The sequence below is a fragment of the Oncorhynchus keta genome, chromosome 34, assembly GCF_023373465.1.
Source record: "Oncorhynchus keta strain PuntledgeMale-10-30-2019 chromosome 34, Oket_V2, whole genome shotgun sequence".
Lineage (NCBI taxonomy): Eukaryota > Metazoa > Chordata > Actinopteri > Salmoniformes > Salmonidae > Oncorhynchus > Oncorhynchus keta.
Genome location: NC_068454.1, coordinates 65,430,335 through 65,456,979, shown reverse-complemented (window position 1 = coordinate 65,456,979; position 26,645 = coordinate 65,430,335). Strand labels below are relative to the sequence as shown.

Sequence of the window (26,645 nt, the reverse complement as noted above, 5' to 3'; positions counted from 1 at the left end):
CCAACACTTGCAATCTTTTTACTGTGGATTTTGACTTGTTGATGTGAATTGTGTCCCTAAAGTAACACACAAATTTAGTTCATTAGTTACTGTAGAAACCATTTTAAAACAGTTTTAAATTTCATTATTACACCCCCCTTTGAAATTGGCCGATTTGCATTCAAATGTCACGCATTGCTTCAGATCAACCATGAGATTGCAACAATGTAACAGTAGGTGTTAAATCCTACATAAACAGCTGACACACAAAGGCTGCTTTACAAAGACAGCCCAATCTTGATGATTTTTTTCTAGAGGTCAACCGATTAATGGAATGGCCGATTAATTTGGGCCGATTTCAAGTACAATCGGAAATCGCTCTTTTTGGACACTAATAAAAAAAAATTTTACAACTTTATTTAACGAGGCAAGTCAGTTAATTAAGAACACATTCTTATTTTCAATGACGGCCTAGAAACGGTGAGTTAACTGCCTTGTTCAGGGGCTGAACGATAGATTTTTACCTTGTCAGCTCAGGGATTCAATCTTGCAACTTTACGGTTAACTAGTCCAATGCTCTTAACTACCTGCCTCACGAGGAGCCTGCCTGTTATGCGAATGCAGTAAGAAGCCAAGGTAAGTTGCTAGCTAGCATTAAACTTATCTTATAAAAAAAACAATCAATCAATCATAATCACTAGTTAACTACACATGGTTGATGATATTACTAGTTTATCTAGCGTGTCCTGCGCAACGATATAATCGATGCAGTGCGCATTCGCAAAAAAAATAATAAACGTTGTTTTTTCAAAATTATAGTTTCCAGATTCGACCATATTAATGACCGAAGGCTCGTATTTCTGTGTGTTATGTTATAATTAAGTCTATGATTTGATAGAGCAGTCTGACTGAGCGATGGCAGGCACCAGCAGGTTCGTGAGCATTCATTCAAACAGCACTTTCGTGCGTCTTGCCAGTAGCTCTTCGCAATGCTTCAAGTCTATCAACTCCCGGGATTAGGCTGGTGTAACCGATGTGAAATGGCTAGCTAATTCGCAGGGTGCGCGCTAATAGTGTTTCAAACTTCACTGGCTCTGAGACTTGGAGTAGTTATTCCCCTTGCTCTGCATGGGTAACGCTGCTTCGAGAGTGGCTGTTGTCGATGTGTTCCTGGTTCAAGCCCAGGTAGCGGCGAGGAGAGGGATGGAAGCTATACTGTTACACTGGCAATACTAAAGTGCCTATAAGAACATCCAACAGTCAAAGGTATATGAAATACAAATCGTATAGAGAGAAATAGTCCTATAATTCATATAATAACTACAACCTAAAACTTCTTTCCTGGGAATATTGAAGACTCGTGTTAAAAGGAACCACCAGCTTTCATATGTTCTCATATTCTGAGCAAGGAACTTAAACGTTAGCTTTCTTACATGGCACACATTGCACTTTTACTTTCTTCTCCAACACTTTGTTTTTGCATTATTTAAAACAAATTGAACATGTTTCATTATTTATTTGAGGCTAAATTGATTTTATTGATTTATTATATTAAGTTAAAATAAGTGTTTATTCAGTATTGTTGTAATTGTCATTATTACAAATACATTTTAAAAACAATCGGCCGATTAATCTATATCGGTTTTTTAGTCCTCCAATAATCGTCTGTCTAAATGCAGCCAAATAACAAAGTAAGGATATTTCCCAGTAGCTTATCCATGGGTGAGGTTGCCATGATGTACAGTATATGAATCTGGGTGTTGGTGAGACAAGAGGTTTCGTTATATGACACAAAGACACACACACCTTCCACTCATGGCATATAAAAATGTAGTCTTTAAATGTGAATTATTAAATCACTGCAAACATCCAATATTTACTATCTTCAGTTGAAAGTACAACACAATATTCACAATGAAGACCTAACCTAACTAACTTGAGACCTAACTTCTGTCTGAGTATAGTAAAAAATAAAATAATAATAATAATAGTAAATATGCTGGTTGAGGAAAATAATTTCAGTTAGAAAAATAAAATATTTGTATCCATTTTTATTTAACCAGGCGAGTCAGTTAATAAGAACACATTCTTATTTACAAGTCTAGATAATTATGTAAACTTAAATAAGAATTCTGATGTTTCACACTAGTCTCCAAATGTGAAATCACTGTGTAGGCTATGCATTGCCATCTTGTGGCTTGAAGGCGCAAATGGAATATAATGATCATAAAAGCATCTGCAGTATAAATCCACTTTGTTCATAACATTTCATCACTAACAACACCCTTGCAATAAAAACTGTTCTTACACACAACACAATTGATAGCTCATGCAAAGCCCTCAAACAGCCATATAAGACTTGTAGGTGTTGCTGCTGATATTAAAGGGATAGTTCACCCAAAGTTCATTATTGGTTAATACGTACAAGATTTTTTTGAAAGATGATAGTTCACTTTAGGTGACCTTCACCGGTTAAGGCAAACTCCTTGAAGTGATGTCATCCTCCAGGAAGTCACTTCATCACAGGGCTAGACATCCAGGTTTAGGGAAGACAGTTAACATCGGGTCCCCTGTCCCTCCAGGTTCTTAAGCCAGAGCTCCAGGGCGTATTTGGTACCAGTGCTAACCCGCTCCACATCCTCTCCGCTATTCGGGGCCCGGTTACACAAAACAGACAATGGCAAATCTGACTCACTGAGCACACCTTCCGGAGAGACCTCCGATACACTGGAGAACCAACGCCACAGAAACAAAATGGTAACATTGTTAAGAGGAAACCAATGAAATAATTCATGTCAGAAGAAAATTAGCCCAGTAAAACTTTTTTTCACAAATACTTGTCAATGGTACAGTATATAATATATATATTTTTATGTCTGTTTATGTTTTGAGTACATTACTTTGTGGATGTGATGTACCTTATGGTTGGAGCCACGCCCTCCAGCGGTGTCACAGAACCCTCCTCTCCGTCCACAGAGGATACGATGGCCTTGACCAGCGAGGCGTCCACCCACAGACAGCCACTGACCTCAGCGGGCTCGGGGCGCAGAGAGGCCTAGAATAAAGATGGTCTTTAGTGAGTCAGAGGCATTCTCTTTGATTTGGCTTTATGTGCCTTTAATGATAACACCAGACAGATAGAGACCAACAGGACAGTCAGGCAGAAAGACAGACAGACACCTGAAGCTGCTGGTGTGTGAGGGAGGTGTTTAGGAGCATGTAGGTGACCACATGGTGCCTCTGTGGCATCCCTCTGCTCAGCATGGGCGGGAAAACTGACTGTGAAGAGAAACAGAACAAACATTTGAGCCAACATGAGCAAACAGGACTGTCAGACAAATCAGAATTGATCAAATGTCTGTGGAATTGTGGCCAGTAGGTCTTTTCTAATATATTTACATCTAATGATTATTATTTACAAAACTATTCCCTGGGCCAAGAAATGTGATGTGTAGTGGCAGTGATTTCCCACCTCCCAGAGCCCCAGCAGCTGAGCTGAGACGTCTCCAGGGTCCAGCTTCAGTCCTGTCTCCTCCCTCAGCTCCCTCAGCCCAGCATCCAGGAGCTGACAAACAAGAGAGATATGAGGCAAACACACACACAAAGCTTGATTGAGCTAAAAGGGAATTGACCAGAGACCATGAGGGGGGTTGAAACCAGGCAAATACACTTATGAGGAATAATCTCATTTATCTTCCACTGTTTAATAGCTATTGCAACTAGAAACTTTACCCTCTCATCCAGTTCCACATGGCCACCTGATAAAAAAAAAGTTAATTGGGTTACACAAAGTGTCTTCCTATGGAATGCCATTTCATTTTGAAAGGTTACTTCCGCAGAATGATGCCATACCTGGTGGAACCCACACATTGGGGAAAATGCGGAGACTGGACGCCCGTCGAGTTAACAACACCTTCTGATTGGCTGACTGCAGAAGAATAGCAACCCCCACGTCCACTCCGCGGCTCTGAACATCCAATGGGATTGCAGCTGCCTCTGCGACAGACAGATACTTGAAGGGGCAAAAGGTTGCCCTCTGAGAAAAAACAAATATCAATCAAATAAACTCAAACATTTTCCATTACACTTTTTTCAGTCAACCAACAATCATTTATATGGGATACACAAAACAACTGTCTGAGGTATGGAAATGTGGCCACAACTGATAAAACAATTAAACCTATCAGTTTATTAAATTGAATGTGTTTCATTGAGTCATTACCTTCAGCGGAATTCCTCTCCCCTTCTCGCACTCACACAGTGTAAATCGATTGTTCTCCAAAGAACACTTCACCTCCACCTCATCAAGAGTCTCTGTAAAATGACCTGTTATGCTCTAACAGAAAATGAAGTGGTACATTTAAAAATAAAAAAAGTTTAACTGTTGTACAATTCACCTCATATAACCTTTGAAGTATCGGCAACTACAAGAATAACGGCTAACCATCTAGCTAAATTACTTGATTTCAATGTATTTTGGAAGGGAAAATACTGGGCCTGCTGTGGGTCCATTCAGCCATTGTTTTTTTTGGTTATCAATATATAAATCTTGATTATGGATGGCAATCTCTAGCCCATAAATTAAGGAAATATACACTATATATACAAAGGTATGTGTACACCCCTTCAAATGAGTGGATTCAGCTATTTCAGCCGCACCTGTTGCTGACAGGTGTATAAAATCAAGCACACAATCATGCAATCTCCATAGAGAAACATTGTCAGTAGAATGGCCTTACTGAAGAGTTCAGTGACTTTCAACATAGCACCGTCATACGATGCCATCATTCCAAGTCAGTTCGTCAAATTTCTGCACTGCTAGAGCTGCCCCGGTCAACTATAACTGCTGTTATTGTGAAGTAGGAGACACTACAGCTCAGACGCAAAGTGGTAGGCCACACAAGCTCACAGAACGGAACCGCCCAGTGCTGAAGCACGTAGTGTGTAAAAATCGTCTGTCCTACGTTACAACACTACCGAGCTCCAAACTGCTTCTGGAAGCAACGACAGATGTCAGAATAACTGTTCGCCAGGAGCTTCATGAAATGGGCTTCCATGGCCGAGCAGCCGCACATACACCTAAAATCACCATGCATCGGCTGGAGTGGTGTAAAGCTTGCCACCATTGGAAAAACATTCTCTGGAGTGATGAATCACGCTTCACCATCTGGCAGTCCGACAGACGAATCTGGGTTTGGCGGATGCCAGATGAACGCTTCCTGCCCCAAAGCATAGTGCCAACTGTAAAGTTTGGTGGAGGAGGAATAATGGTCTGGGGCTGTTTTTAAATGGTTGGGGCTAGGCCCCTTAGTTCCAGTGAATGGAAATCTTACCGCTACAGCGTACAATGACATTCCATGCGATTCTGTGCTTTCAACTGTGGAAACAGTTTGGGGAAGGCCCTTTCCTGTTTCATCATAACAATGGCCCCGTGCAGAAAGGTAGGTCCATTTGTTGAGATCGGTGTGGAAGAATTTGACTGGCCAGCAGAGCCCTGATCTAAACCTCATTGAACACCTTTGGGATGAATTGGAACACCGACTGCGAGCCAGGCCTTATCGCCCAACATCAGTGCCTGACCTCACTAATGCTCGAGGCTGAATGGAAGCAAGCTCCGCAGTAAGGTTTCAACAACTAGTGAAAAGCCTTCATAGAAGAATGGAGGCTGTTATTGCAGCAAAGGGGGGGACAAACTATATTAATGCCCATGATTTTGGAAATAGATGTTCGACATGAAGTTGTCCACATACTTTTGGTCACGTAGTGTATATGTACAATATTATTTTTTTCTTTAACCTTACATTTAATTTGGGTGACCTACCCCTTTAAAATGGTAGTACAGTAAAACCAAACACTGCCACAGCGCCCACCTCGTTTTCAAAAATGACAAGTGACACTGGCATTTGGCTTGTTGAAGTGACAAGCAAAAATGCACAACTGACCTGTGCAAAACGGGCACATTGCGGTGCGACATTATTCTTCGACAGATGAACCAGTATTTTCGTGACTTTTTCCATGGTTGTAAATTATTCTCCTTATTGATAGATACAGTAGTTTAATGCAGGTGACAGATAGCTAGCAACGATAGCTAGCCTAATTTACAAAACAATGTGTAAACTAATCCTGCGAGCGATAACAAATCAGATTTCTGATAGCAAAATAAGAATGGCAATGCTAGCTAATATTACCACATTTCACATTTGTTCAAATGAGCACTAGTAGCGCAATTGACAACCAAGCTAACTCTATAGATAGCCGTTATTATTATAATCAATTCCCAAGCTGTTTTTTGCTAACTAGCTATCAATCTATCTAGTGGGCTCCTGCCTTGTTAGCTAGGTCGATAGTTCATGCAATAAAATTGTTTCCTGCCCACTGATCTTAGCTTCTATGGCTGGCTGTCATGTCCAAGGAATATAAACACAAATGTACACGTAGCTAACTACCTACATTCATTGGCTACATTGGAATCACATGCTCTTCTTCTTCTTCTTCTTCGGTTTATATATGGCGGTTGGCAACTAACTTTAATGTGCTTTACCGCCACGAACTGGACTGGAGTGTGGACCAGGTCTAAAAACTCTAAATCCTACCCACTATTCTCGTCTCCTGACATTTCCACCCCAAAACCATCTTTTGTTATTTTTGTCATTAGTCCATTGTTGATATCAAAATGTGTTGCATTGTCAGCAATAAGGTTTTCAAGATATACAGTATAACTTTCACAATGCAGAACTACAGCTGGTATGATGCATTATGAATCATATGATGGAAAAGGCAGCATCATGTGGTGCAAAATGCATCCTACCTGCTGTATTTCTGTATTTTGAAGGAATGCTGACAATGTAAAAAAAAATACTAATGAAACATATACCGAAAGATAGTTAAGGAAACCTTTTTCCTTTAAGGAAACAAAATACATAATTAAATACTACATCCCCTGAAGATTTTCTCAGCTATTAACTTAAGCTTGGCCGTTCAATACCATTGTAGCTCAGTTGGTAGAGCATGGCGCTTGTAACACCATGGTAGTGGTTTCGATTCCCGGGACCACACATACGTAAAATGTATGCACGAATGAGAAAGTTGCTTTGGATAAAAGCATCTGCTAAATGGCATATAATTATATTGTGTTGGCACTGAAATAACAGGTATTACACTGTCTCCATCTTCTCCTGGCAGTGATCACACCCAGTCAGATGTTTTGTACTGTTGAGCTTTGTGTGTCCCAGAGCCTTGTGATTCCACTTTCTTCCCATCTCTCTCGACCTGAGGACCTCCTTGCCCCCACATTTTCCTGGATCTTACACAGGAGTCTTCCCTTTCCCTCCCTATTCCACAACTCTTGCCATTTGTTTTTGACCACTTCTTATTAACCCATTGGCTTGTGCTTTACTGATAGACAATTTCATTACATTTAAGTTTTATGATGTCTGAGAGCTTGCTTGGCAAGAACATCCACTTCCTCATTCCCCTCTACTCTCACAGGAGCTGGTACCCAGAGGAACCTCACAAATACCCCCATCTGTCTCACCCTACACAGGCACTGCGAAATCTCATACAATACATCTTGTCTGCTCCATGACACAAATGAATTAAAGCTCATCAGTGCATCACATGAGTCAGAGCAGATGACGACCCTGCCTGTCCTCACTTCCTCCACCCACTCTGCAGCCAAGAGTATGGCTGCATACTTGAGCCTGGATTTACATCTAGCTTTTTTAAAAGATGTCTGAGCTGCTGATGCATATTCTACACTACCATAGTCCAGTGATGATCTTAATATAATGTTTATATAATGTTTCAATCATTCCCCCCAGAAACCTAAACATTCTCACCCACTCTAGATTCCTCCTGTACAGATTCAGGCATATTTCCTCCCCAACCAGTCTGTGTTTTCTCAACTGAGAACTTGAAGCCCCACCTGTGGGACCACTGTTCAACTTCTCTGATACTTCTTGAACTCTCCTGACTTGGGGAATGGGGAATATTTCTCCCTCTCTTCCACAGTGCCCTGTCATCCGCAAACGGAGACCTCCCAATATCTGTTCTCCCCTGAGAGAATACAAAATCAATTATAATGGAGAACAACAAAGGACTAATCACACTTCCCTGGTGGGGTAGCATTATCTACCTCATAACTTTCTGACATTGAGCTCCCCATATACAGATTTGTATGTAATGAGGAGATGCTAATGTCTCCGCCCTAAAAATGGGAGTCATTGTCCCAAAGGCAGGTGACAAGTTTATGTTTAAATAAACCAATAGAAATGCGTTGGCCTTATTTTGGACAGATTTTAGCAAGAGTGAAACCTTTAGCTTTACCTTTTCCTCTATGACTGTGGTTGCACCCATGTGCCGCCCCTTTCAATGTATTATTAATCCAGTAGGTGGCGCTAAAGACCAATATTATTTTGAAGGCGCTTCAGTAAAATACATTTGCCTAAAATAACAATTTGGAAAAACATAACTAAACTGTTCAAATCTACTGATACCAACAATGTAAGATATGTAATATCTAATGTATGGAAGAATGAGATGTATTTTATTTTATTTATGTTCAGCTCCTGAGTGGTGCAGCAGTCTAAGGCACTGCATCTCAGTGCAAGAGGCATCACTCCAGTCCCTGGTTTGAAACCAGGCTGTATCACATCGGGCTGTAATTGGCCCAGCGTCATCTGGGTTTGGCTGGGGTAGGCCGTCATTGTAAATAAGAATTTGTTCTTAACTGACTTGCCTAGTTAAATAATAATAATACATTCACACAAGTAAACATCACAATTTTAGCATAGTGTTTCTCAATCTACCATATGTCGCTCTTCCACATCTGCAATGAAAAGTGACAGAGCTAGAGCAGTGTTTGTCAGACCATGAGACATCCCGAAAATCAGTCTTCTCACAAAATCATATGTAGTGTCCGATTATTTTTTAAAGACCCCTCTATGGAAAGATGAGACTCTCATGATGACATTTTGCTCTATGACCCTCATAATATTACTAATGATCTGCCAACTTCTGTCTGTAGTATCCAACCTGTTTTGGCTACACACTAATATGACCCCTCTGTGGAAAGGTGAGACTCACAAACACGTATGTGTTATTTTGCTTTAGGATACCCACAGGCCTCACAAGACTCATCTGAAGTTCCCCAGTACCAGTTTAAAAGTGTTATTTTGCTTTAGGACACCCACAGGCCTCACAAGACTCGTCTGAAGTTCCCCAGTACCAGTTTAAAAGTGTTATTTTGCTTTAGGACACCCACAGGCCTCACAAGACTCGTCTGAAGTTCCCCAGTACCAGTTTAAAAGTGTTATTTTGCTTTAGGACACCCACAGGCCTCACAAGACTCGTCTGAAGTTCCCCAGTACCAGTTTAAAAGTGTTATTTTGCTTTAGGACACCCACAGGCCTCACAAGACTCGTCTGAAGTTCCCCAGTACCAGTTTAAAAAATGTATGGAAGTATATATGGACACTGTTAGTGACAAAAATACAGAGTTAAATACATGTACAAATAAATACAAATAATAATACAAATAAATGTTCCTGATCTTTGTTATAGCTCTCAGATATAGAACAGACAGTTCAGATCAAACTTCCTTGAGATTGTTTTTTGGGGGGGGGACTATCTGTTGTTCCATGTAGTGAATTTGTTATTCAATGCATTTGTATGGGCCAAATACAATTTTTAATAAAAAAATACTAATAATTTTGGGGGGGATTCTTCAAGGGGTCTTAAAATTCAAAATCAAATAGCTAAATGATCCTTGGTATGACCTTCTTAAAATAATTGTATATAGCTTAGTAGAAATCCAGAGGGATTTAACTTAATGCGCTAGCAAGGTAAGACAACCGCATATCACAATCAAATCGTATTGGTCACATACATATGGTTAGCAGATATTAATGTGAGTATAGCAAAATGCTTGTGTTTGAAGTTCCGACAATTTAGCTATTTATATATATTTATATATATTTTTTTACCTTTATTTAACTAGGCAAGTCAGTTAAGAACAAAATCTTACTTTCAATGACAGCCTAGGAACAGTGGGTTAACTGCCTGTTCAGGGGCAGAAAGACAGATTTGTACCTTGTCAGCTCAGGGATTTGAACTTGCAACCTTACGGTTAACTAGTCCAACACTTTAACCACTAGGCTACCCTGCCACCCCAATGGAGAACAACGAAGGACCTCTAGCAAGTAATCTAACAAATTCACAACGACTACCTTATACACACAAATGTAAGGGATGAATAAGATGCAATCATTGTAAGTAAAACTTTCCTCAACAAAGCAACTTTCAGCAGAATCAGTGCCAGTAAGAAAACACAAGTGCAAGTCGTTTAGTGTAAGAAAGGCAAGCAGAACAGTAAGGTATTCGTTTTTTCCCTTTTTTTCTTGCCACTAGGCCAGAGATTTAGCCTTTATCATCATGTCTGAATGTTTCATGGCAGTGCCAACACTGTGGTGACTTCACCCTGAGTGCCAGGGAAGCACAGGGGGTCTGCAGTGCTTCTGGGAACACACAGAGGGGTGTCCGCCTCTTCCTGAGGAACCTGAGCAGGGAGGGACATATCTAATCTTAGTGAGTCTAGTCACCAAATCAGAAAGGGACATCAAGGCTGCGTTTAGACAGGTAGCCCAATTCTGATATTTTTCCACTAATTGTTCTTTTGACCAATCACATCAGATCTTTTCACATCAGATACTTTTCAGAGCTGATTGGTCAAAAGACCAATTAGTGAAAAAAATATAAAAATTGGGCTGCCTGTGTAAACGCAGGCAGCAAGCCTCTCTCTCCTTCACTGGACCATTACTGACACACACTCAGTCACTCATTCAACCCCATCACTGAACACACTTCTGAACACCTACATTTAAATCAGCTCAGGTCATTAGTCTCAATTATTATAACTATAATTCTATATGTTATAACTCTGAGTGTTATGTTCTTGTCTATTACGGTTCTATATTTTGTCATGCATGTTTTATGTGGACACCAGGAAGAGTAGCTGATGCATGTGCAATAGCTAATAGTGATCCTAATGAACTAAACTATTACATGATCTATCACAAGAATCTGAACAAAGGTCCAAATCATAAACTCCTTTACTGATCTACTGTCTATTTTCTCTGTCTGACTAGCTGCGTTCAGGTGGATGGATGTGTCGGCAGCCCCTGGGGGAGTGTGACCTCCCAGAGCACTGCACTGGTACCTCTCCCTACTGCCCCCCCAATGTGTTCCTGCAGAACGGCGAGCCCTGCGAGGAAGGCTCCTCCTACTGCTACAGCGGTGTCTGCGCCAGCCTCAACACACAGTGCCAGATGTTGTGGGGACCTAGTGAGTTGCACTATTGGTCAAATGTTCTGGACCCAATAACATTGGGATTGATACCACTGTGGGGAGCTAGTGGCTAGTTATTTTGAACTGACACTTTGAAATGTTTTACTTCACCTGTGGAAACAGAGGCAACGTACTCTTAAAGAAAGCACAAATATATTTCCCTTGGTTGACTAATTGACTAAGGGGTTGACTGATCTTGAACCCAGAACCAAATCAACTACTTGATTTCACGAGGGGTTGACAGCGGTTGGTTGAGTTAACAGTGGTTGAACTGGACACCATCCTAGAAGCAAGCCTCTGAACGCCATCTAAACAGCTTTCTCCTACTTACCTAGAAGTACTGTATGTGGGGTTACTGCCAGCATATACAAGAGTAATTCCACTAAAGAGGACCTACGGGATAAATAAACATCCTGAACTTCAGAGGCAGATCACATACACAATGTGTGGAAGTATCGTTCAACAATGCACGTGGCATGAATACAAATAGCACAGTTCCATTTTCTTTTTAATTGAACCTAAAAGACAACTGATCAATATTTAGCTTACCCATCCTCCAACAATTAACATGAAAAAGACATATTTTACAGAAAATGTTCAGCTGAAAAAGATATCCAGCCATGGAGACCGTTAGCAGAGTGAGACACATAAAACTAATATTAAATGAACCGATTACACATTAATACGCTATGGGCACAACATTCATGTTGTAGCCAATTGAATCAAAGCTTGCTCGCTCACTGTTGGGCGGGGTGAAAAAGAAAATCTTACCATAGTTAACTTAGCTAAGTATATAGGCTACTTAGAGTTAAACAGGCAATGCATGACATTTGTTGGCATGTTGTTCCTTTATAGTTTTTACAGTCTACTGCAAAGGGTGTGATTGTGAATGTTACCAATTCAGCAAGCTTCATCATTTGTCTTTTTATTAGTTACTCTTAAGGAAATTAAAAGTCACCTCTGAGTAATGTGCTGCTATATTGAATCGCTCGCAACATTTTATAATAATGATACAATTTCAGATCACTTACCGTTGCCTTCTGTTGAAGTGAATGGGATAAGCAGTTTATTTTTCCAGTAACACACCCAAAGGATAGTGGTTTGTAGAATGTACTGCCTACCCTGACTGCACATCACTGGAAAAGCAATGGGCAAATTTGTTTTGCATGGCCCGGTCCCCTAGGAGTGTGCTCATTTTCAACCATTCCATTGGTCCTAAAGACAATTCTCCACCCACGCAGAACAAACTCGACCAATGCAAGAACACTAGTCGACTCCTCCTACTGATCTGTTGAGGGTGAGGCTATTAAATCAGGGATGGATGAAATTGCCCTCATGTCATTAATTATATTTAGCCTACAGCGCCCCAGCTTTTAGGAGCGCGCCAGTCAACATGCATTCTCAGTTGCACTTCAATCAACAATGCAAAAGATGAATGGGTGATTTGAGTGCATGTGATGGCAGGTTGGCATTTCACCTCCAGAAAAGCATTAAACAGAACCTGATGGAAATAGCGATAAGGTTACAGTGATCTGTGTAAACTACCAATGTAGACACTAACACTTGAAGAGGAAATATTACATTTATTGAATGGAAGAATGATAGTCAGAAATCAAGAGCAACTCTCCAGTAATATGAAATAGCAAAGAGTCCTACTTCATGAATTAGTAAGCACTACATTCATCAGGACAGAACCATCACCAGGACACATGACTGTTCACATTGATAACAAAACATTGGAAACATTCGCAATGGCATCACACTTCCTAGGGTGAGGTGTATGGTATTGTTCTGCCTCAGGGAGAGTACGGTGGAGCCGGGGTGTCAGAGTCTTCAACACTGCTCAGTAAGGCCACGTCACTGTCGCTCAGGGAGGCCTGGCTGGCTCCGGTGGGGTCAGTACCAGTCTCTACCACCACCTAGACCCAATGACAAGGTGCAGGAAAAGGAAGGACGAAGTGAGGAACTAGCACAGACTGGCATCATTTCAAACTGACCAGTCAACATGACCCATATACACTTCACAATTCTGGGGATTTGAAAGGACTGGATTGATACGTCTAAGCAATATGGTGTGAACTACCAGAGGACTAGGTGGAGCTATTCAGTTATTGTTGGTACCTAGGAGTTTACAAGAGGGGGAGTCAAGAATTGTAGCAATGTTCAGTTAAACAGGCAAAATTGTTCATGCCCCGTAGCATTTGAGCTACTGTAAGACTGTACTTTAAAAAATGTAATAAAAAGTACAGCTGCAGCACTTTCTGCTTGCTCAGACTATTAACATGATGTAAGGGATGACTGCAGCATTCTCAAGCTTACCATTCCCCGGCCACAGCTCAGGCTGTAGTACCCACGGAGGTGAATGGATTTCCCAGAGAAGACGCAGACAGTGAGAGCCACACAGAGCTCCATCACCGTCAGGACCAGTAGAAGGCCCTTCACCCCATTCAAGACTGTCTGATGCACACAGAGGTAAAACAAGAGGAATAGGTGTCAAGGGTTGGGCTAACGTTTTGCATTGTAACTTTAGAAGGTTTGTTCAGGTTTCTCATCCTGGTAAAACAACGGTATCTCGTAAGTAAATACATAAAATGTTTAATAAGCCTGCAAAGACTCATTTCTCTAGCTCCTTGCAGCCTTTAATAAACTGTTTGGAAACACAGGAGACTGCTGAGGGGAGAATAGATCACTGTAATTTCCAGAACGGTGCAAATGCAATGGCATAAAACACACAGAAACAATGTGTGTGATGTATTTGATACCATTCCAATTATTCTGCTCCAGCCATTACTACAAGCCCATCCTCTCCAATTAAGGTGCCAACAACCTCGTGTTTGAAAGGTTACTTAAGTTCTCTGAAGTCAGTATAACATAATGCATACTGCAAAAGTACATGAACCAAGTCACTTCCATAAATACTTACATATAGTGTCCTAACCATAATTGTGCATTCCTTTATCCTGTTCTGGTTGGAATAGGAAGTATAGTTGTGGTCAGTGTCGGTGCAGAAACCATCTTCATGTTTCACAGTCAGAAGCATACAAATATAGGCAACCCCAGCCAGAGCCACAAGAACACTGACAACATTCACAGCCAGAGTCCCTTTAATCTGACAGGGTGAGAAATGGAGAGGGGAAACGGAACAACCATTGCATGACAATGTTAGTTTGTGTTTAAAAAATATATGGACATAGGAAATCTATTAACTGTTCCAATTGGTTAGATTTGGGTTTGTGAGTTTGTCTAGGAAAATATATCCCGTTTTACTTCCGAATAGCAAAGATTTAATTTCTGATATACATCTCAATTTATAAATCTAATAAAGTAAACTTGAAGTGCAAACTGCTATTAACCACAGTCACAGTGAATGACTTACCAGACTCAAACGTGTTCCTTTCCGGGCAGCCACAGTGAGAGATCCAGAGAGGACAAACTGGAGAGTGTGAGCAACAGGAAAGAAAGACACTTTAGACTATTGACATATGAAGCTAAGGTGATGTTGACCAATCAACTGCCACATCCAATGTCACCTACTGTAGAGGTCTACACTTTATAGATAAACACAAGTTCTGCCGTCTCCTGTGGGTGTGGGATGCCCTTTGGTCATGAGTGCTGATCTGAAGTCAGTTATCCTTCTTGTTCACCTACTTTTCTAGGTTACAATAGTACTACTGTAAGATAGATGACAGCAGATTCACTCTGAGGAAACATCTCTAAAATTGCATGTGTCCGTGTAGCATTAAGTGTGTTGGATATTACTTGCCCCCTTGGGACCAAGAACTTACAGCAGCTCCCATGAAGAGTGGGAACTGGTCATACAGGATAGGGGTGAGAAGAGCAGACAGGTTCACCACCATGCACACCAATCCAAGGATGATCTGCACAATCTGAGACAACAGTAATTCGGGGAACATTGAGTAACAATAGTGGAAATGGTAACTAATAGTGGTTCACAGTTTAGCCTAGAAGTTCTCTTCTAAATCAAATTGCCCTCAAAGGATGTTAAATATAGATCTTTACAATAGCACAGCCAATGATTGAATCTAATGGCAAATGGATGGAATGAGCACTAAAGACAAAGGACAGTAATATTCTGTTCTCACCCCAAGAGATTGTGGCTGAAGCTGCAGGAACACCCTTGTCATCTCTGACACTTTAGTGGAAGGCAGTGGCACAGCGAGGGGCGCACTCTGGGTCTGGGGAGTGACATTCAGAAGTGGCACTGAAGCCTTGCCATTCTCCGCCAAGTGGAAAACTTGTGACACTACCACAATTCCATTTGCAGTGGTGATAGAGGTGGACATGGTTGATGATCCTTGTGTGGATGGTTGACTTCAACAAACACCTGCAAACAAAACTACACACTGAAAGCTTGATACTTTAATACAGCTGCAGACATTTTGTCATTGTTAGTTATGACATTAAAGATAACCTAAGTATTCTCTAGGTTGTCCTTGGTATAGAAATAACATTTCAACACTAGCCTTTTGAAGAACAAAATTGAGGTTTGAAGAGTAAAATGTAGGTGTACTTCAAATGACTAAAAACTGCGGTAATGAGCACAGAATGGGCCTTTCTTAGGTCCCGCAAACGGGATTTGATCACAATGAGACTAACGTCATTGACAGGTTAAATAAATCAATACAATATTGACAACACTCAATGATTACAATATATGATTGTTTTTTCAAGACACATTTGAGTTGCACTTGAAAATCTGTGTTTTGTATTTCAATGGAAATTGAATGTAAAACTATGGAAGCTGGCACATTATTACAGTTATTAGGCCTCCAGCTGTTAACACAAATCGCCTAATCAACATTAATTTAGCCAACATTTGTAACAATTCAAATTTGACAACTTACCACTTGTCCACTTTTTCCAGGTTCGGGAACAGCTAATGTACAAACACGGAAGTACTAGGGTATAATCTAGGATCCTTTTACAACGTTTACAGAGCCCTGTTGCGTCTGCTCTTTCATATCATATGCCGCGTTCAAAACAATTGGAAACTCGGAAATATCCGAATTCAGTCCGTTCATGACAACTGGGACTTCTGGGAAAAAACGTTTGAACTGTCAATCAACTCGGAATTCAAGGTCGGAAGCTGGAGCATCTTTCTTGAGCTGCAACTTTCCGACTTGAAGATCACTGACGTCATGATTTTACCTATTTTTGTCAGAGTTCCCGGCACCAATATCACAGTTTATAAACTCAAGAGACCGCGATATTTCTGGGAACGCTTGCTTAAACAGACACACCCTCTCCCCTCAAATTTAGTCGACACTTCTGATAACGTTTCACGACGACTGACGAGACGCAGGGTATGGAGGATATAGTTTATCAATCGAGGTTGCGACACCAGGAATAAAGTGTATCGAATTCGGGGAGCATTTTCTACCAAATGAACATACTCGCCGATGTATCGAATCCCAACACTGCTGCTGTATTTAGCCTTTAATCGTTTTTAATGATTTATTTTTCTTACGGTGACTGAGAGTCTGAGAGTTGAAAAGTATCGGGATTCATCCGACAATCCTCGTTCCTCTCAGCCTTTAAATCTGTCATCATCATCCATAACTTTTTATTATGAAAACCTGTCTATTTTTGTCAAACCGCTCACCCTCTTCAGGATTCGAATTTATAGAAGGGTAGCCGAAATGTGTTAAGCCTAAACACCACAGGAGTTAAATATTGTTTATCTCAAATAAGATACATTAATTAATTTATAAACGCTATATCAAGTTCACATCGAAAAGGTAACGTTAGCGAAATTGTTTTGATTGTAAATCAAGGAAGTATTTGAAGACACAGAATTGGAGGAAAACGTGAGAACGACAAATATACTCTTAATTGTTTAAAATCACTGCACAAGGCACACAAGCAGGACAATTAAATAGTTTATACAATAGGGAGCATTCAAAGACTGACATTAATTGATCAAAATGTAATTAGAGAATTCAGCTTTTGTGCCCTTAGTGAATTAAGGGTAGAATACTTGACACCACAGAGGGGCAAACAACTGAACACAAATAATTACAATTATAATTAACTGAAAATGGAGAGCAACTGATCGCTGGCTCCATCAAAATGCCCAGCTCGTAAGGAGCAGAGGACGGGGCTGACGAAGTGTCAGCCGGGCATAGGTGTCGGGCACGGACAGAGGCCCAGCCGGGCACAGGTGTGGAGAACATGAACAGAGGCCCAGCAAGGCACAGGTGTCGAGGGCACGGACAGAGGCCCAGCCAGGCACAGGTGTCGAGGGCACGGACAGAGGCCCAGCCAGGCACAGGTGTGGAGATCATGAACAGAGGCCCAGCCGGGCACAGGCGTGGCGTTCATAAACAGAGGCCCAGCAGGGCACAGGTGTCAAGGCCACGGACAGAGAACCAGCTGGTGGTGGAGTAGCCCGTACAGGAGCGGAGGACTGATGCTGTTAGAGGTGTGAAATGGATGCTGGATGGTGGGACTCCTACAAAGTCATCTGATTGGCAGCATGTTTTTTTTGCATCACTCTTCATCAATGCCACCAAATACCCAGCATACCACAGAGCATTTTCAACAACCTACTTGAAGGTCTGCTTCCTCTAAAGGCTGAATTGCATCTCATGTTGACCCAACAAATGTGCCTTGTTGCTGGTTTGCCAACTCTGAGCAGTACAGCCCCCCCTGGCCAAATTTATCCATAGATATATCCCTGGTGTACTCTCTTTTAGAACTATGTCTGCTGAAATGCCAAGCATCATTACTGTCAAATCAAATTTTATTCACCATATATACAGAATACAGTGGGGTGTAAACAGTACAATGAAATGCTTGCTTGCAAGCTACCTCTCAACATAACCTGTATCATACTTGGGGGTATGACATTTGTGTGTCTTTCTCATTCATCATTATTCACATTTCATCAGGACTCTCTGTAATCATGGTAGCATCCACATTAATATAGAAGTGTTTTGAAACATTCTATTCTTATTTACAATAAGTGACTCCAAAATGACACAATACATTATTTGTCAGTTATTTCTATTTAAATTATATCTATTTCTACAAAATAATCTGAAACACAACCAAAACAAAGAGCAAATATTTGTAGAGAGTCACAAGCTTGATGTAATCATTGCGTGCTAGGAATATGGGACCAAATACTAAACTTTTGACTACTTAAATACACATGAGTGAATTTATCCCAATACTTTTGGTTCCTCTTAAATGGGGGGACTATGTAGAAAAGGTGTTGTAATAAAAAGGGCTGTAATATGGATGAAAATACCTTCAAATTAAAGCTGACAGCCAAAGCTAATTCACACTTTAAAAATAACATTTATGGTCCATGGACTAAGGACTAACGTTAGCCCGAACAGGAACGTAGGACAGGGAACTGACGAGCACAGGTGTGGAGGATAGAGGCCCAGGGGGTGGAGTATCCCATACAGGAGTAGAGGACAGGGGTCCGACTGATGCAGCTGTGGACTGGATGCTGGTAGAGGGGATGGGAGTAGGATGAATGGTGCCAACAAGAGGCAGGGCTGTCTCCAGCACTGGAACTGTCAGCACCTGAAATTCCACATGCTCAACAAAGCCCTCATCATCCTCCCCTTGGACATCAGGATCACCTGTCACCAGTTCTGCAATGGCAGCCTTATAATACTGCAGCACCAAACCAGTTAGATAGAAGAGGTACTCCAAATTAGTTCTGAGAATACAACCCGGACTGAGAATGGAATAATTCTATTATAACATTTCACAATGAGAAATGTGTTGCTGTTTGTAAAAGCTGCATTAGATTATTAATTACATTAAAAGTATATTGCCATTACCAGTGTATTTACATGGAAAAGTGTAAGGAACCATATGTTCCACTGAACAGAATTAATCCTATTTCTTTAGATTTGAGAAATTTCACTCTAAAAATAACATAAGTTAAACATTGATGGTGTTATTACAGATGACCAAAAATAAATCGCTTAAATACTGTAGCAATTTTTACAGAAAATTGTATAGCTCAACGTACTGTCAGGAATCCACAGATATGTTTTTTTTAAACTCACTGAATAATGTTCACTTTATCAGTGATATAGAATCTAAACAGTGTGATGAACCCATCAAAGCTGAAGAGATTAGTCTTTCAAACATCTAAAGAACAATAAATCACCAGGTGTTGATGGAATTACATCAGAATTTTACAAATTATTTTCTGAACAAGTAGCTCCCTTCCTATTTGAAGTCTTTTTTAGAGTATTAAAAACAATGTTCTCCCTCCTACAATGAGTCAGGGGTTAATAACACTGATACCTAAGCCTAAAAAACAAGTGCTGCTTATCGATAACTGGTGTCCAATTTGTCTTCTTAATAATGACTATAAGATATTAGCCTTAATATTTGCAAAAATAATTAAAGAAGTCCTGGATGAAATTATTGATGAAACACAGTCTGGCTTCATGAGGAACAGACATATTTCTAACAACGTCAGACTAGAATTAGACATGTTTGACTACTCAGACCTAATAACCGAGGATAGCTTCATATTATTTTTTAGATTTTTATAAAGCATTTGACACAGTAGAGCATCAGTTCCTCTTCCCCTCCCTTGAGAGACTTGAATTTGGGGATTTTTTTCTGTAAGGCTATTAAGACTCTCTATGCAAATGGTAACAGCTCTATCAAATTGAAATATGGCACTTCACCTAGATTTGAGTTAAAGAGGAATTAGGTTGTTCTATCTCTCCATACCTGTTTTTATTAATCACCCAACTTCTTGCAAATTGGTCCTGTACAAGGTCCTGTACAATTGGTATAGCTGGTAAATAAATTATTATAAGCCAGCTGGCTGACGATACTACACTTTTTCTGAAAGATGCCAACCAAATTCCCATATCGATCAATGTGATACAATCCTTTTCCAAAGTGTCTGGTCTATATCTTAACATTAATAAATGTGAACTCATAGCTGTCAAAGATTGTGTGACACCTTCATATTATGGTATTCCAGTAAAAGAAGAACTTACATATTTAGGCATAACCATTACAAAGGATCAGATGTCTAAGAGGCTTACTAAATTGAAACCCTCTTATTAAAAAAATAAAAAGGTAGGGTCCTAATAACCAAGGCTGAAGGTATCTCTAGACTAACATATGGCACGCTCTCTTTATATCTTGACAGTAAAATGAGCAAGGAGATAGACTAGATGCTTTTCAACTTTCTGTGGAGAAACCGTACCCATTACATTAGGAAAACTGCTGTAATGAACACTTATGAGTATGGTGTGCTACATTTTCTGGACTTTACTACCTTAAATAATACTTTTAAGATCAATTGGATAAAACAATTCCTAAGAAGACCCACTTCTATCTGGAATTGTATTCCTCATCATGTCTTCTCTACTTTTGTTTGCCTTAACTTCATGTTGTTTTGCAATTATAATATTGACAAAGTTCCAGTGGAAATTTCTGCTTTTCATTGGCAGGTTCTTGTCATGGCCCTTAATTTATAAACACAATTTTTCTCCACACAGATATTATATATGGAATAATCGGGATATATTGTATAAAAATATTTCTTTGTTTTTAGAATATTGGTTCCGAAATAATATCCTATTGGTGAGCCAACTGGTAAATGAAGAGGGTCTTTTACTCAGTTATAAGGAATTCTCATCACTTTACAAGGTCCCTGTAACACCTAAAGATTTTGCAATTGTTTTAGATGCCATTCCCTCAGGTGTTGCTCTATTATTCAGGAATGTGTCAAGACCTGACCCTCAGAGCCTGCCTTCTATTGACCCTGCTGACTCATCAGTAGGAAAGATTTCTCTTTTGGTCCATTCAACAACAGAGCGATATGAACCTTGTTTCAGCAGGATGTTGTATACCTTACCTCATTGGAATGTATTTATTGATAATACCTGTTGGGAAAAGGTTTGGATGTTGCCACAAAATTAAGGAAGTTTCCTTTAAAATTATTCATAAATATTATCCTGCCAACCACTATATGAATAAGTTTAAGGAAAACATCAACTCAAATTGCTCCTTTTGTAATGACCACCCAGAAACAGTGTTGCATCTTTTATTGGCATTGACATCAGTAGATTTATAATTGAACACTTTCATAAACGTCTTACACTATTGTGGAGAGATGTGCTGCTTGGATTCTTTACCTACAATAAGAATAAGCTGAAACATTTTTATGTAATTCATTTCATTATTCTCTTGGCCAAATTTCATATTCACAAATGTAAATTTACAAACAAAAAAAACAAATTTTCTTACCCTACAAAAATAAATTGAACTGTTTTTTTAAGACCATTAAGTACTCTACTAACCAAAAGCTGTTAGAATTATAAGTTTGTCCCTTAAGGTCTTTGTGTAATGTGATATTGTACCCCCTAGCTCAATTGTCCAATGTATATAATCTATATATACTTGTGTTCCCTCATGTACTCTCTGTATTGATTTGTTGTTAATTTCTTTAAACGTTTTTTTTTAAAAACAATGTTTTCAGTAGCTTGTGGGTGCTTTATATGCAGTTGCATGTCTACTTATATCAACTATATAATTATTATTATAAACTGGGTGGTTCAAGCCCTGAATACTGATTGACTGACAGCTGTGGTATATCACTGTATACCACGGGTATGTTAAACATGTATTTTTACTGCTCTAATTACGTTGGTAACCAGTTTATAATAGCAATAACGCTTCGAACACACCGACTGTTTTTGCGTTTTGATACACCAGAAGTACATTCATTTCCAATGGAACGCTGCGTGAGCCTTGCAGCATTGCGTTGTAGAGGCAGTTGCAGTGCGTTCTGTGTGGTGTATACGTTGGATTTATCGAATGTATGCATCAAATTGTATGTGTAAACTTGACAGAAAGTAGCAAGATGTGAATGTTGAATTTTGTTGCACACATATCCAGTAAAGAAAATGTGGGATAACATAAAAACAGTTTGACTGTAGAATTTCTTTGCATGCGGGAGCACTAAGGTTATACGACATACAGTTAGTATGATAACAAAGGGAAAGGGTAACCTAGGGTTCATACAAGTTGGTAATACATGCTGTTTACTCATGAAATTTGTATTTCAGATCAAAAGATGAATATGACAAGCAAATATTTAGACAGCAAACTGTTGTTTTAGGATATTTTCTAACCCAGAAACAGCTATACATTTGCCTCATTAATACTTTGAAATACCAATTAGCCTACATGAGTATACTGTAAAAATGACCTACTTTACTTCACTGTCGCAACACTTATGACACTACCTGTGATGTGGAGAGAAAAAAAAACGTACCATTGAACTCGGCTTTCGAAAAGCAGCTTTTCTTTGCTGAGGCAGCCTCTTCAGTGTTGGCACCAGGCTCATGGCAAAGAGGGTCTCATCCTCCTTACCGTGAGCATCAGGTTGGGCTGCATCCCTCTCGACGGCTTGGAGGAGAGCCTCTGCTGAAATGAGTTGAGTGGATCTGGGGGCTGGTACCGCCGATGAAGCCTGGTGTGACGTTGTTCCTCTTCGTTTCTCTCTTTAGTCTCCACGGCCACATCCTGTTGAAGGAGGTCATCAGTGGTCACTTCCGTGAGGTTCATAATAATCTCAGGTGGTCCTAGATCCAGAGGTGCTTCCTCCATTTCATCATCCTCCATGGCTGCACCGGTGGTGGTCATACTTGTGGATAATGTAGACGTTGTAGAGGGTCTCGCTGCACCGGTGGAGGCAATGGTCGCACTTATAGATGATGTTGAGGGTCTTGATGCACCGGTGGCGACAAATCAAATCAAATTTTATTTGTCACATACACATGGTTAGCAGATGTTAATGCGAGTGTAGCGAAATGCTTGTGCTTCTAGTTCCGACAATGCAGTGATAACCAACAAGTAATCTAACTAACAATTCCAAAACTACTGTCTTATACACAGTGTAAGGGGATAAAGAATATGTACATAAGGATATATGAATGAGTGATGGTACAGGGCAGCATACAGTAGATGGTATCGAGTACAGTATATACATATGAGATGAGTATGTAGACAAAGTAAACAAAGTGGCATAGTTAAAGTGGCTAGTGATACATGTATTACATAAGGATGCAGTCGATGATATAGAGTACAGTATATACGTATGCATATGAGATGAATAATGTAGGGTAAGTAACATTATATAAGGTAGCATTGTTTAAAGTGATAGTGATATATTTACATCATTTCCCATCAATTCCCATTATTAAAGTGGCTGGAGTTGGGTCAGTGTCAATGACAGTGTGTTGGCAGCAGCCACTCAATGTTAGTGGTGGCTGTTTAACAGTCTGATGGCCTTGAGATAGAAGCTGTTTTTCAGTCTCTCGGTCCCAGATTTGATGCACCTGTACTGACCTCGCCTTCTGGATGATAGCGGGGTGACAGGCAGTGGCTCGGGTGGTTGATGTCCGTGATGATCTTTATGGCCTTCCTGTAACATCGGGTGGTGTAGGTGTCCTGGAGGGCAGGTAGTTTGCCCCCGGTGATGCGTTGTGCAGACCTCACTACCCTCTGGAGAGCCTTACGGTTGAGGGCGGAGCAGTTGCCGTACCAGGCGGTGATACAGCCCGCCAGGATGCTCTCGATTGTGCATCTGTAGAAGTTTGTGAGTGCTTTTGGTGACAAGCCGAATTTCTTCAGCCTCCTGAGGTTGAAGAGGCGCTGCTGCGCCTTCTTCACGACGCTGTCAGTGTGAGTGGACCAATTCAGTTTGTCTGATGTGTATGCCGAGGAACTTAAAACTTGCTACCCTCTCCACTACTGTTCCATCGATGTGGATAGGGGGGTGTTCCCTCTGCTGTTTCCTGAAGTCCACAATCATCTCCTTAGTTTTGTTGACGTTGAGTGTGAGGTTATTTTCCTGACACCACACTCCGAGGGCCCTCACCTCCTCCCTGTAGGCCGTCTCGTCGTTGTTGGTAATCAAGCCTACCACTGTTGTGTCGTCCGCAAACTTGATGATTGAGTTGGAGGCGTGCGTGGCCACGCAGTCGTGGGTGAACAGGGAGTACAGGAGAGGGCTCAGAACGCACCCTTGTGGGGCCCCGTGTTGAGGATCAGCGGGGAGGAGATGTTGTTGCCTACCCTCACCACCTGGGGGCGGCCCGTCAGGAAGTCCAGTACCCAGTTGCACAGGGCGGGGTCGAGACCCAGGGTCTCGAGCTTGATGACGAGCATTGAGGGCACTATGGTGTTAAATGCCGAGCTGTAGTCGATGAACAGCATTCTCACATAGGTATTCCTCTTGTCCAGGTGGGTTAGGGCAGTGTGCAGTGTGGTTGAGATTGCGTCGTCTGTGGACCTATTTGGGCGGTAAGCAAATTGGAGTGGGTCTAGGGTGTCAGGTAGGGTGGAGGTGATATGGTCCTTGACTAGTCTCTCAAAACACTTCATGATGACGGAAGTGAGTGCTACGGGCGGTAGTCGTTTAGCTCAGTTACCTTAGCTTTCTTGGGAACAGGAACAATGGTGGCCCTCTTGAAGCATGTGGGAACAGCAGACTGGTATAGGGATTGATTGAATATGTCCGTAAACACACCGGCCAGCTGGTCTGCGCATGCTCTGAGGGCGCGGCTGGGGATGCCGTCTGGGCCTGCAGCCTTGCGAGGGTTGACACGTTTAAATGTCTTACTCACCTCGGCTGCAGTGAAGGAGAGACCGCATGTTTGTTGCAGGCCGTGTCAGTGGCACTGTATTGTCCTCAAAGCGGGCAAAAAGTTATTTAGTCTGCCTGGGAGCAAGACATTCTGGTCCGTGACTGGGCTGGGTTTCTTCTTGTAGTCCGTGATTGACTGTAGACCCTGCCACATGCCTCTTGTGTCTGAGCCGTTGAATTGAGATTCTACTTTGTCTCTGTACTAGCCTAGCTTGTTTAATAGCCTTGCGGAGGGAATAGCTGCATTGTTTATATTCGGTCATGTTACCAGACACCTTGCCCTGATTAAAAGCAGTGGTTCGCGCTTTCAGTTTCACGCGAATGCTGCCATCAATCCACGGTTTCTGGTTAGGGAATGTTTTTATCGTTGCTATGGGAACGACATCTTCAACGCACGTTCTAATGAACTCGCACACCGAATCAGCGTATTCGTCAATATTTTTATCTGACGCAATACGAAACATGTCCCAGTCCACGTGATGGAAGCAGTCTTGGAGTGTGGAGTCAGCTTGGTCGGACCAGCGTTGGACAGACCTCAGCGTGGGAGCCTCTTGTTTAAGTTTCTGTCTGTAGGCAGGGATCAACAAAATGGAGTCGTGGTCAGCTTTTCCGAAAGGGGGCGGGGCAGGGCCTTATATGCGTCACGGAAGTTAGAGTAACAATGATCCAAGGTTTTACCACCCCTGGTTGCGCAATCGATATGCTGATAAAATTTAGGGATTCTTGTTTTCAGATTAGCTTTGTTAAAATCCCCAGCTACAATGAATGCAGCCTCCGGATAAATGGTTTCCAGTTTGCAAAGAGTTAAATAAAGTTTGTTCAGAGCCATCGATGTGTCTGCTTGGGGGGGCTCGGATTTATACGGCTGTGATTATAATCGAAGAGAATTCTTTTGGTAGATAATGCGGTCTACATTTGATTGTGAGGAATTCTAAATCAGGTGAACAGAAGGATTTGAGTTCCTGTATGTTTCTTTCATCACACCATGTCTCGTTAGTCATGAGGCATACGCCCCCGCCACTCTTCTTACCAGAAAGATGTTTGTTTCTGTTGGCGCGATGCGTGGAGAAACCCGTTGGCTGCACCGCCCTGATAGCGTCTTCCCAGTGAGCCATGTTTCGGTGAAGCAGAGGACGTTACAGTCTCTGATGTCCCTCTGGAATGCTACCCTTGCTACCGGTATTAGATTGTCACCTGCTGTACAAAGATGGTCCCAGGTACATTGGCAAGAAAATGATCATCAACCTTGTTGTCAAGAGACTGGACATTGGCAAGAAGAATGCTAGGTATTTTTAAATGACCCCTCATTGGCTCAAAGTCCCTTGAGGCCCGGTTTTTCTAGTGTTAAGTACACAAGCATAGGTTTTAAACAACACACTTTCTACAACTGTGTGCACGGGTGAACGGTGCGTAGTGCAGTCATGACATTTCATCAAAACCTACACTTATGGATCCAAAAGGGTTGACACGAGCAACAACAGAGATGAAGAATACTGTAGGCAAGCATTTCAAGAAATTACAAAATAGACCAACTCATCTTCCATTACTTGGAGATAGACAAATACATATTTCCCCAAAACCCTAACCCAACTGCACAATTCATAGCAAATGTTCAGAGGAAGTCTGACTCAGAATCAAGCCTTCTATTAATG

General features: G+C 41.1%; 2 protein-coding genes across 5 annotated transcripts; both read right to left on the bottom strand.

Moving 5' to 3' along the window:
• Positions 1-1,792: 1,792 nt before the first annotated feature.
• On the bottom strand, positions 1,793-6,591 carry LOC118367700 (nucleoside diphosphate-linked moiety X motif 17-like). 3 transcript variants are annotated; one of them, XM_035751304.2, is made up of 8 exons: positions 5,922-6,591; positions 4,202-4,315; positions 3,832-4,015; positions 3,712-3,737; positions 3,452-3,544; positions 3,160-3,258; positions 2,898-3,034; positions 1,793-2,706 (listed from the first exon to the last, which is right to left on the bottom strand). In XM_035751304.2, the coding sequence occupies exons 1-8, from the start codon at positions 5,994-5,996 to the stop codon at positions 2,535-2,537; spliced, it is 900 nt and encodes a 299-aa protein (XP_035607197.1). In that variant the 5' UTR covers positions 5,997-6,591; the 3' UTR covers positions 1,793-2,534. The 3 variants fall into 3 exon arrangements, with proteins under 3 accessions (XP_035607197.1, XP_035607199.1, XP_035607198.1); XM_035751306.2 differs by having other exon boundaries at positions 4,202-4,293; positions 5,922-6,590; XM_035751305.2 differs by lacking the exon at positions 5,922-6,591 and adding an exon at positions 4,424-5,300.
• Positions 6,592-12,889: 6,298 nt separating this feature from the next.
• LOC118367699 (membrane-spanning 4-domains subfamily A member 4A-like) lies at positions 12,890-16,469 on the bottom strand. 2 transcript variants are annotated; one of them, XM_035751302.2, is made up of 7 exons: positions 16,187-16,469; positions 15,425-15,666; positions 15,107-15,208; positions 14,698-14,754; positions 14,245-14,430; positions 13,641-13,778; positions 12,890-13,240 (listed from the first exon to the last, which is right to left on the bottom strand). In XM_035751302.2, the coding sequence occupies exons 2-7, from the start codon at positions 15,623-15,625 to the stop codon at positions 13,118-13,120; spliced, it is 807 nt and encodes a 268-aa protein (XP_035607195.1). In that variant the 5' UTR covers positions 15,626-15,666; positions 16,187-16,469; the 3' UTR covers positions 12,890-13,117. The 2 variants fall into 2 exon arrangements, with proteins under 2 accessions (XP_035607195.1, XP_035607196.1); XM_035751303.2 differs by having other exon boundaries at positions 15,425-15,685; positions 16,187-16,454.
• Between the last annotated feature and the right edge of the window lie 10,176 nt (positions 16,470-26,645).